The sequence below is a fragment of the Sander vitreus genome, chromosome 8 (assembly GCF_031162955.1).
Source record: "Sander vitreus isolate 19-12246 chromosome 8, sanVit1, whole genome shotgun sequence".
NCBI classification, from domain to species: Eukaryota; Metazoa; Chordata; class Actinopteri; order Perciformes; family Percidae; genus Sander; species Sander vitreus.
Window position 1 is genome coordinate 20,763,904 of NC_135862.1, and position 12,567 is coordinate 20,776,470.

The 12,567-nt window shown below is 39.7% G+C and overlaps 1 protein-coding gene across 1 annotated transcript in view; it reads left to right on the forward strand.

Moving 5' to 3' along the window:
* The window catches only part of kcnq1.2 (potassium voltage-gated channel, KQT-like subfamily, member 1.2), a 176,661-nt gene extending 170,338 nt beyond the window's left edge, over positions 1–6,323 (forward strand). The window contains 1 exon segment of the mRNA XM_078256113.1: positions 4,335–6,323. Coding sequence (XP_078112239.1) covers positions 4,335–4,481 — 147 coding nt within the window. The 3' untranslated portion in view covers positions 4,482–6,323.
* The last annotated feature ends 6,244 nt before the right edge of the window (positions 6,324–12,567 follow it).

The window sequence follows — 12,567 nt, forward strand, 5'->3', positions numbered from 1 at the left end:
CAGACAGACAGGGTGAGAGGATTTGACCTCTTGAACTCTGATTTTCCTCTTAAATTTCTACTACGGTCAGAAGAAAATCTAGATTTTCAACCTGTATGACAGTGTATATTCCTTTGAAACACCTTACATATATACACCTGATATTACAGCTATATGTTGCTTACTGTAGAGTAAATATTCAAACCAAAGCCACTATGTCCCAGTTGTTTTGTGCATCCTTTTATAACCAAAAATCTAGCCTGACACATGGGATGCATCTCTGGAAATGTTTGCATCTTTAGCAGCATAAGAAAAAACGTTGTGTGCGTTTAAACAATGCTTGGCAGCATTTGTAGTGAGTCTCCACTAATGTCTAGAAAGCAACCCCATGTCAAATCTGGATGTATGATATAATATATGTCTGACTTGTACGGAAGCGTATTACATTCACATTCACATTCAACAGGTGAGACATAGGCCTATTTTCTTCCATGGCATCAGCTAGCCTGAAAGCTTCATACAAGAGAGCTGTTTTCTGTTGTGAAAAAACGCTTCCACAGACTTGTGCTGTTGTCTGTTCTTGTTTTCACACTTGATGCTTTTAATGGCCTTTGTGCTGCAGCTTTAGTGTCTACGAATGAATGAAAAATGAAAATTGAATGATGAAAATTGAAAGTGAATTTGGTTTGGGTGCATGTAACTAATATTGGAAAAGCCATGTTCTATTTCAAGCACCATATATTACCTATACCAGCTGTTGACACAATACATTAAGTTGTTACTTTGCAGGACAAACTGTCTGTTAGACTTGTGACAGTTTGGCTAATGATGCTTTTTACCCAGTGGTGTCACCCAATTGTTAACTCACTTCAGCTTTTTATTTGTTTTCCATTAGTACACTCTCCCCTACAGCCCTCTGGCCACACTACATGTCCTGACAAGGATGTGGTCCATCATTTTTGTTCCTTGTTTATTTGTTATTTGCTAGGTGACTAGCACAAACAAGTGTGTGTACACACTGTATGCATGTTTGCTTGTCTACTTGTAGGGCAGGAAGGAGGTCAGGAAGGGTGTTACTGTGTGAACAGGAGCTCTGTGTCCTCCCCATCGTTGTCTCTATACTTCATGTCTCCACCGGTCGCTGCAATGACTGAAAGTACATGAATACAGGTCAAAGACCAAATATACTTTAGATAATGTACCTATCTTGCCTGGTAAAGCTGTCTGGGTGAATAAAGCGGTATTCAATATCCCCTTTTGTTCCCACAGCCCATCTCACCCATTTTATATTGTAATGCTTTTAGATTGATGTCAGCCTCCCAAATTTGAGGATTTTCTATCTTTTATAACATTATAAATTTAATATCTTTGGGTTATGGATCGTTGTTTGGAAAAAAACAAGTGATTTAAAGATGTCGCCTACATCTTTCAGAAAATGTAAGGGGCATTTTTCACTAAGAACAATTTATAGATTAAACAATATATAATGTATTTTTCATTTTTTGAGGGCGAGTCCAAGGAAGAGTTTTGAACAAAATAAGTTGTATGCCTATTTATTTTACATACAATATTTGTATGCTGTATGACATCTTCAATATTCCTTTTGTCAGGTGATAAAGACAATATACTCACTTGGTTTGGGTATAGCTGACATTTAATGTTTCAGAATTTCGAGAAAAGAAAGGGATGTCACACACATACTGACTTTTTATTTAAAAATACTGTGTACATTTTGAATTGACTAAAGTGAAAAACTTAATATGAAGGAACTATATTTAAAAGACACTTGGTGTCCGTTGCTTGTGACTGTGTCAGCCCTGCTTGTGACTGTCCCATGTTGTCTGTGGTCAGAGGGAGGGTCGGGGACAGCTGGAGCATCACCTGTCACCGGATCACATGTGTTCATGTGACACAGCAGTGGTGACACCCAACTCCAGCTTTTACACACTACGCAGGATGAACAGGACAACAAAAACCTTTCCCAATACAATACTTATTCAGTAAATGCCAATTAAGAGAACAGCATGTACATTACAAAATTCTAAAAGCTACACAAGTGGACCATACTTAATTAAATACAAAATAGAAGCATTTAGCAGCTCTAATGCCACTGTCATTTTAGCTCATAGAGGTACAAACGGCCAGATAGTAGCTGCAAGAATTGCTTCAGTCTCACAAATCATGACAACATACAGTATAGTATGTCAAACCCAGTAAGAAAGTATATTAGCAATGAGGAACAGTGGCCACAAGTACACTGTCACCAACACTGACTGTAGGGCTCATAAAAGAGTATTTTGCATAAGAGACAGGCAGTAAAAACTGCAGCCTTAGGAAATAACCAATAAATTGCGTCAGCAAAAATAAACACTAACTACGAACTTGAAATGTCTTTCTCTAACTTCGCCCACTCTCACCATCTCTTTTACCTCCATCCAGACTTGGAAACACATACAAGGAAATGTACTGCAACATACAGGCTCACAACCAACAGTGACACATCCATACCCATGCACTTGCACAATCTCCTCTTCTCACCTTTGCATCTTTCACACACATCCATCACCACAAAGCACACATATAAACACAATCAGTAGAGGTAAAAAAGTGTCTAATAATGTTTTTCTTGTCTCTTTGTGGGTCCCCTGGCCCACTCCTTCCAGAAAACACAGCAGGAGGAATTCCTGATCCATTTTAAGCTTCAACGAGAATGTTGATAAGTCTGTAGATTACTGCCCAACATGTTTATGATAGCCTATTATTCTCTAAGCTTTATCCGGGCCCAGCGCGTGCTTCGTCTACTTAGCACAACTATTTAGGTCATGGTAAAACCTCAGAAGAAGGCACTGGGGATGGTGAAATATCAGGAAACCTCAGCAATAAGTGTTAAAATGAAGCAATTCTTGCTTTATCATTTTTTACTAAATAGTTTTGTTATGGCAGTTCACATGATTGTAGTCAAGTCTTTCAAGCAGCCAGTGTGCTTGCACATGGCCTTCGACATGACCATATGTTCACAATCTGTGTTATCTTTAACTGTAGATGCACAAAATTCCAAAAAACTTGAAATAGAGATTTTTGCTCACAAAAAAAGCTATACTAATTTATTTGTCTGGAATCTTTAGTTTTGTCAGACATTTTGACAATGCTCAGTTATTTATAAATTATGATCATTGGCTTGCTGTGATGTGATTCTTTCCTGTGACACACTCTGATATTTCAGATTTATGTTTGTTATAATGGCTCATATTTCAACAACAATAATAGCTGCTTAATGTCCAGTTCTGCCATAAAAATGTCCAGGTCCATCAGGCACACACACTAAAAGATGGGGAGAAAGAGGGGCCATGCTCTTAAGCCTATGAAAATGCCATTGATGTTAACTATCTGACTGTACCCTGCCAGAAATACCGCAGTTGGGCCGGAGTTGTTCGCTATCAGCGTCTAGCAGAGACAGGAGTCTGAATCTGTCTGTTCGGCCTGGTGCGTGAGATGTTATGGCTCTTTGATGTGCTTTGCTGTTTAGGCTTTGATTTACGAAGCGCCATCTTTATAATTTTCCTTAGTTTCTTGAAGTCATCGGAGCCATCAGTGGATATTGGTTTGTGTGTGTGTGTGTGTGTGTGTGTGTGTGTGTGTGTGTGTGTGCGCACGCGCGTGCATACGTGTGTGTGTGTGCTGTAAGTACTTCACAGGGGGAAAAAAAATAAGTACAAAGTTAAAACCAAGGCCAAGGCTGTGAAGATGTAAAACATCTCTTTGAAGTTGCAGAAGTGTGTGCAGTAAGTGTGTGCGCTACTTTTCCTTTGTGGTTGTGAGTGTGTACATGACGTGTCTTGGTGTGTACATGTGCCAATGTCCTCACTGTATTTGAATGTCACCAGGCAGTCTGTTATCTGTTTACCTCTATCACTCAGGTGGAGTCACTCATCTGTATCCTAAGCACGGTTAGGCTGGCTGTGCCCTGTCATCTCTAGAGAGATGTCTCTGTTGGGTGACACACCTGTGTTTACAGTTGGGAAAGCATGTAAACATCAGCGGCATGTGTGTGTGTATGTGAGAGTGTCTGTCCGCCCACTCAAGGATCATATGGCTCAACAGCTTTTGTAATGAGTGGCTTTAGCAGGTAGACGGCGACTGGCAGACTACCATGTCATTATACCCTGCATTGCTCTGTCATTGAGATTGCAACTATATTAAAGAGGCAGATGGATACAAAACAAAAGCACAAACTAGCTGACCTCCTTTGTTTGTTTCATCATGCAGGTCTACGCTGTACTTATGTTCAGAGTGTTTATCCTGGAGGCATTCAGCTGACTTAACCTGTTTGTCTTTTGTCATCGTGTTAAATCCAGGTCCACCAGATGGACCAGAAAATGGACTCAGTCCTGCGGATACTGATGGAGCAGTTTCCACCCAAGCCAGAGCTGATGTCCAAGCCCTCCATCCGCCGGGTGACCATCCAGAAACGCATGGGTGCCAGCATCGACGAGGAGCTCTGATGCCGCAGCGATGGTCACACCTGGTATGATGGTGTCAGCACCACAGGAGAATTAAAGGACCAGGATTCACGCAAACAGCCTAGCCCCCTACATGAGTGGCTAGCCTGCAAATAATAAGGGGACTCTGTCTTCCAAAACCCCCTCCCTCTCTTCCATTTGCAATCCCATATTTTCTCACTGACTTTTGACTACTGAGTAGAGAACAACTTCTAATTGTCCACTTGGCGCTGCGTTGCTCTGGGCCATGAGGCCACTGAGAGTGGGATTCATGGGATGGTGTAGAAAGAAGGTAACGGGCCTCTTCCTTCTGATGAATGTTGGCCATGTTTGGGTCTTTTTTTGTTATCTAAATGTAACTTTCTCTTCTACACCAGCATTGTGAGCCCACAGTCATTCAAGCAGCGACACGCTACATGAATTTATTTCCCTACATTAGGCTCAGAATCACACTCAGATAATGGTAATTTATGTGTGGCCTGTCACTGAGCTGCATTCCTCTACTCCAAATATTATTCCAAAGCTAACTAACCCAGTAATGAAGTCGTAATGCAATCAACGCACTCAAGTTCCCCAAAGACGCAGAGAAAAACTGAGAGTCCAGCCATGGCAGAGGCATTTTTCAAATCCTTCTGATTATCCTGGCACCATCCACACCCAGTACACAACAGGGTTGTTTCCATAGCCACATTTCCATCTAGCCTAACTGTACTTAGGCTGCGGCGGGTGTTTGTTAGTAGTGATCGAATAACACAAGGAGGGAAGGGCAGATTATCTGTTGATTTTGCCCTGTGTTAGGGACCAGAAGGTTGGAGTAAAATAAATTGAATTTAAGAAAGGTGTATGGAGTGGGTGGCTAACATGGTGCTGATTCACGCTACATTGAAGTTAATAAAAATAGTCAAACTGTGGTTACAGGGCCTGGTACTGCGTTACAGAAATACAGTCCGGAGTTAGGGCATGGTCTCTGAGCTTGCGCCAAGATTTTCACTGAGAGATTTCATGCGTATATCAATCACAAACACTTTTAGCAGCACCACTACTCACTCCACCCTGCTTAATATCCTCCATTACTCTCTTCAGGGGGCTCACACTGCTGTGTGCAATTTGAAATTAATTTGCCCCATTAAAGCTCTGATTATTTTTTCTCTGCAGAGCTAATTAAGTGCTGAATTCCTGGTAAGGGGAGATTACTCACTGTGAGCGACTAATGAAAAGAAGCACGGAAAATGTGCAGAATTTAAACAGTAAGCTTTGAGGAGCAGGCGCACTAATTCTGTGTGAAAGGTTTAGAAATATCAGGATACCACTGGGAGCACACGTTTGAAATTAAAAGACAATGCTCTCACTTTGTTCCCATACTCATAGTTTTTATCTGACAGGATACCAAGGCATGTAGGAAGTAGAAAATAGAAAATAACTCAACTATGAAGCTACTGTATGAAAGGCCTCCCATAATTACAGCATGCACATTCCTAAAGAGACAGATGCACACACAAAATAGGGGTGAACAAGGGAAGGGGAAAGAGGAGAGGCCTTCTCTCTGCACTAGTATATATTTAAAAAATGTTGCCGTGTTGAAAAAAAGCTATTATTTATCTTACATTAAATAAAATGGTTGTATTTTAAAGGCACTAATTTTGTGACAGACCTTGATACAAATCCGCCTGTCTATTCTCCTGTACAGTTTATAAGAGTTGTAAATAGAAACATTGCCTTATTATATTTTATTTATTATCATGTGGAAAGATCAACCTGGAACTGTGTGCTTGTTGGAGTGATGAGAAACACAGAGAGTAAGGCTCCTGTTGTACAGATGGATGGAAATGATTGTAAATTATATTCACGCACACCCTCTGCACTGTAGTTCTGCTGTAAATAATAAAACTCCATTTCATTATGCTTTGGCCTGCTCGCTTGGCTTTGGGGGAATTTGATTACCAGCTCATCTATTCCATAATTTGCTTTCGTTGGAGGGTGAAACCTGTCTTATAGTTTTTCAGGGGCCGTTTGTTCAAATCTCGAGCCGAACTGGGTCAAGTTAAACCATGGGCCGGATTTTCCATCCAAATAAAATCTCCTCAACTCCTCATTTCACTAAATTCCTTTCACACTGCAATCACCACAAAGGGGGAAGAGAAAGAAAAAATAACACTTTCACCACACCTCTTTTGAACTTCAATATTCCATAACCCATTGAGCGAGGCATGCAGAGGAAAAGAGAATACGTCTCATATTACCACTCAATTATGTTTGCCTTCAAAGGCCAAAAAATACTGGGGATGTCCCAAGATCAGCACAGTCCAGCGCAGAGAGAGAGAGAGAGAGAGAGAGAGAGAGAGAGAGAGAGAGAGAGAGGAGGATAGGAGGGAGGGTCGTCCCTGGGGGAGGGGTGGACAGGCCCGGGAGAAAGAGAGAGAAGGAGGAGAGGCAGGAGGCGGGCAGTAGGCGCATAAGTGAGCTGGGGAAGAGAGCAAAGAGGAGAGCAAAGCCATTTTCAATTAGCCAGAGAGACTACATGGGCCGAAGGGCCACAGTGCCACGCTGCCTTTTGTCCCCCTCTGGTTTCTATCACTGCTGGGGGATTTTGGCAGGGAGAGAAAGAAAGGGAGGGAAGAAAGAGAGACCCCATGGCTAACTCCGTCTGCAGAGGCCGCTCTGTTACCCCCTGTTCCTCTTTCATCTCAAGACTAGACTAGAGAGAAGAGAGAGACTCCCACTTCAAAAGATAGTTTGATCTCAGAAGTACACAGGAGCACAACCTAAAAGAGGATCTGAGGAAGCAGTTAAAAGGAGAATATAAGGGGCACACTGTCACAGATGCTGGACAGTGAAATCTGGCAATCCCAGAGTCTGTGCGGAGGAGGAACTCATGCTAGGTCAAAAAACGCTAGACTCTCTGAGCATTGTTGATCGTCCATGCCGTCTTTGATCCTGCCACCTAAACCACGCTCAGAATAGAACAGAACTTCATTATGCTACTGAAAATAGGCTAGTAGAACATAGAAAACTTATATTGTGGTACTTATACATCTTACATACAATGAAGAAAATAGTCAGCCGACATAATGCTAAAATACCATTTTATAAATACAGGACCTTTTAGTATTGCTTGTATTTTATAAGATAAGAATCAAAGCAACATGAATTTCTTTGGAATCCTTTTGCTGTCACAAATAGATATCTTCACTCATGTTATAGCTACAGTTTGGTTCCCCCAACTACTGAGTCTCTCCATTGTCCTTACCAGTCACTTGTGTACTTCAACTGTCCTTACCAGTCACTTGTGTACTTCAACTGTCAACTACTCGCAACTGGGCAGGTGGTGTTCAACTACTGTAGCTTATGTAGGCTTGTAGGCTGCAGGCCCATACTTTACTACAAAGAAAAGACTTGCCTCCTGAGGTGTTGGTAGTATGTAAAAAAAGTGATGATTAAGTCATAGTATAGTATGTTGAAAAAAGTGATAAAAAGTCATAGTATGTCGAAAAAAAGTGATAAAAAGTGATAGAATAACACATTGAAAAAAAGTCATAGTATAGTATATTGAAAAAAGTGATAAAAAGTCATAGTATAGTATGTCAAAAAAAAGTTATAAAAAAGTAATAGTATAGTACAGTATGTCGAAAAAAAGTGATAAAAAGTCACAGTATAGTATCCCGAAAAAAGTCATTGTATAAGAAAAGTGTAAAAAAGTGATAAAAAGTCATAGAGTAGTATGTCGAAAAAAGTGCTTAAAAAAGTAATTGTATAGTATGTCGAAATAAACTGGGACAAGAGTCATAGTATAGTATGTTGAAAATTTTTCATAGTATAGTATGTCGAAAAAAGTGATAAAATACATAGTATAGTATTTCGAAAAAAAATTTAAAAAAGTCACAGTATAGTATGTCGGAAAAAGTCATAGTATAGTATGTCGAAAAAGTGATAAAAAAAAGTCATAGTATAGTATGTTGAAAAATGTGATAAAAAAAGTCATAGTATAGCATGTCGAAAAAAGTTAGAAAAAAAGTCATAGTATAGTATGTTGAAAATTTGTCATAGTATATTATGTCGAAAAAAGTAATTGTATAGTATGTCAAAAAAAGTGATGAAAAAGTAATAGTATAGTATGTCGAAAAAAAGGGATAAAATACATAGTATAGTATGTTGAAAAAATTTATAAAGAAGTCACAGTATAGTATGTCGACAAAAGTGATAAAAAGTCATAGTGTAGTATGTCGACAAACGTCATAGTATAGCAAGTCAAAAAAAGTGATAAAAAAGTCACAGTATAGGATGTCGAAAAAAAAGTGGTAAACAAAAGTCATACTATAGTTTGTCCAAAAAAAGTGATTAAAAAAGTCATTGTCTTGTCCCACTTTTTTTCAACATACTATATAGTATGTTGAAAAAAAGTGGGACAAGAGTCATAATATAGTATGTTGTATGAAAAGTGCATTTATCTCTCCAAAACAACCGGCATACTTCACTCTTTCACGTAGTACTGTCTATTGGACCTCAAATCTTACTGAAACATATAAGAAGAACACTCAACCTTCCATCTTCCAGTCACATTCATATCACCCTAAGATAGCTGACCTGACACAAAATTGTTGTCATAAAAAAGTCATAGTAACGTACGTCAAAAAAAGTTATAGTACAGCATTTCGAAAATAAAGTTAAAAAGTCATAGGCGTGTCGAAACAATCATAGTATAGTATGTTGATAAAAAGTATAAAAAGTTATAGTATGTTGAAAAAGTGATAAAAACATAATTGTAGTATGTCGAAAAAATTCAGTATAGCATGTAGAATAAAGTCAAAGTATAGTATGTTGAAAAAAGTAATAAATAGTAATTGTATAGTATGTCGAAAAAGGTGGTAAAAAAGTCATTGTATAGCATGTCGAAAAAGTGATTACAAAAAAAGTAATATGGTGTGTCGAAAAAAGTGATAAAATACATAGTATAGTATGTCGAAAAAAGTGATCAAAATGTCATAGTATATATAGTATAAAGAAAAAAGGGTAACACTTTACTTGAAGGTATCTACATAAGAGTGATATGACACTGTGATGAACACATGACACTGTCATGACACAGTCATGACACATGAACCCTAACCCTAACTCTAACCCTTAAGGCAGTGACACACCAACCCGATTATCTACTATTGGACAGATTATCTGGCCGACCTGACATGTTGCGTCAGAGGGTGGGCAGTCGGACCTATCTGATTGGTGGAGTGCTAACCCAGAAATGACAAGCGGGATGAGCGTGACTAAGCTTCTCAAAATCTGACAAAAATCTTTTAAACTGACCTTTGTCAATCTGAAATGAAGACTTTCAGCAACTGCATGGCCTATTTCTCACTTAAAATGTTTTCAGAAACATGTTTCGATGAACTATTTTAGAAAAATATGAGATCGTATTCTGAACAAGAATTTCCAGAGAAACCAGACCGGCGTGATGCTCTTGTCCAATCAGCTGCCATCGGCAGTTGGCATCGCTTCGATGTGTTCCGAGGCACTTTTTTTGGCCAACTCGGGGAGGCAGTCAGTCCGACTGCCTTTTCTGCCGAAGGTCGGCCGTCGGCAGTGTTGGGGAGTAACGGAATACATGTACTGGCGTTACGTATTCAGAATACAAATTATGAGTAACTGTATTCCGTTACAGTTACAATTTAAATAGTTGGTATTTAGAATACAGTTACATTGTTGAAATCAATGGATTACATGACGATACTTCTCTGTTTCACAAGTTCATTCACTTTCTGAATAAATTAAGGCTCCATGCCTTCCATGCTCCATGCATAACTCCATGCATTTCCCAGAAGCCCCAATATGAAAACGAAAGAATTAGCTATTTGCGTGATCAGTCACAATGGAGCCGGAACCGGCACAACAGAGCCAGGGCAGGAATGTGTTTCTATCTTAGAAATTCAAACAGCGTTTTACATTAAAGAAAGAGAAGGGAGAACGAAATATAACTGTGCAGTGCAACCTCTGCTGGCCAGCAACCAACCTTCTTTTAGCGTTCAAATTACTCTACCTCCAATGCATTCCTACACTTATAAAATGCATTTCAATGTGGAAGTAATCCAAGTATTCAGAATACGTTACTCAGATTGAGTAACGTAACGGAATACGTTACAAATTACATTTGTGGGCATGTATTCTGTATTTTGTAACGGAATACGTTTTGAAAGTATCCCAACACTGGCCGTCGGGTTGGTGTGTCACCGGCTTAACCCTAACCATAACTTGTCATGACAAAAACCGAATGACACTTACTAAAAGAAGCGTTATGTCATAAAAGTTTATGACTTGTTTTTAATGTTTATGACACGTTCATGAAAGTGTCATGTTACTCTTATGTAGATACCTTCAAGTAAAGTGTAACCTTTTGTTATTTTATGCAGTTCATTTCAATAAAAACACAGTTCAAGATTGCATGTATTTGCTCATTGAATAAAGGTATGGTTATGAATACATGATTTATAAATAAAAAAAATAACTCTCAGCCAATTACAGCACGATAAATTACCTGCCTTCTGTCTCTCTCACACATGCATACATTGTACATATTTTCTTCAGATATTTTTTTCTAATGCATTGACTGCATGAGAGCAAAATGTATGAATGTGTGTGTTATTAATGAATATGAGAGTGAAAATGTATGAATATGTGCGATAAAATATATAAATATGAGAATAAAAATGTGTAGGTGTAAGAATAAAAAAATAAATTAATGTGAGAGTGAAAATATATGTAGGCCTATGTGAGAGGGCCAGAATGAATAATGGTTTATTTGGCCCTTTATAAGGAGACCAATAATTCTTGTTGCGCCCCACAAAAAAAATCACATGTAAAGAAACAGGCTCAGCTGAGAGGCTGTGGCCGGTGAGCGGGTGGTAGTTATCAGGCTGTGAGGCCGTGCCTGCCCACCATGGGAGCGCTCGGATGCCACCTGTCTAGAGAGGCCCAGGCATGTAGAGGCCCAGCAGTGCTATATGAAAGCAGATATGGGTCAACAGGTGTGTGTGTGTGTGTGTGTGTGTGTGTGTGTGTGTGTGTGTGTGTGTGTGTGTGTGTGTGTGTGTGTGTGTGTGTGTGTGTGGACTGCATCAACCAAGATTGTGACAAACAATGTCAGCAGCAGCTGATGCCAGCCACTCTGTCAGGAGTTGTCCCTAAATAGCTGAGGCCAGCAGTTGTTTAGAGGACAGTTGTTGCCACTGCTTGCCCTCCCCCGCACTTCTTTACCATAGAATATTTGACATTCCCATTTTTGGACTTCAATCAGAAAATATACCAGTTTATTCTGATTGGCTTAGTCTGGCTCAAAACCATCATAAAACACCCAATAAACACACACCTGTGATCCCAGAGGCAAGTAGTAATTTGCTACCAAAAAGAAACTCATACAGCTCATACAGAAACTAAAAGGGAGTTGATTGGAAGAATAATATTCAGTTTGTATTATAGAATTATTGTTGGCTTATGAAAAAATTATTTACATACTTTTTATGATTATGGTGTGTAGGCAGTTTGGTATGAAAGAAGGTAACAAGAGACATGAGACACCTCTAAGATGTCAAAATCAAGCCTTCTCATTTCTTAAGAATTGAATTGGTTTCCATGGTTTACTTGTGGGAAATGCAGCAGTGGTCAAGTTGCTCAACTAAAATGGACCCACATTGGAGCTCTGTTTTCAGGGCCCTCTGCGCCCCCTTATCCCCAACTCAGAAAAGTTTTCTGTTCAGCCTTTCACAACAGCAATATATACAGTACGCCCTTTGACCCATTCTCTGTTTGGTCTGAGCAGGGCGACATCACCCCATGGGATAATAAATCAACCAGAGGCCAGGAGGTTAGATTGACCCCTTGTGATCTTTGTCCTTACGAGATTTCCCTCAGCCATATGTCTATGGCTCACCATGCCCCATCCCTCTCTGTGACCAGAGGAAAGCTCAGCATCCAAGAACAACAGCACAAAACCGGCACCAATCAGATCCAAAGATCCGTCTGAGCTGCTCAGTTTCACATCCTGGGTCCAGCCAGCCCTAGAAACCCCACCCTGGGCTGGCTATGCTAAGTGACACTGCTG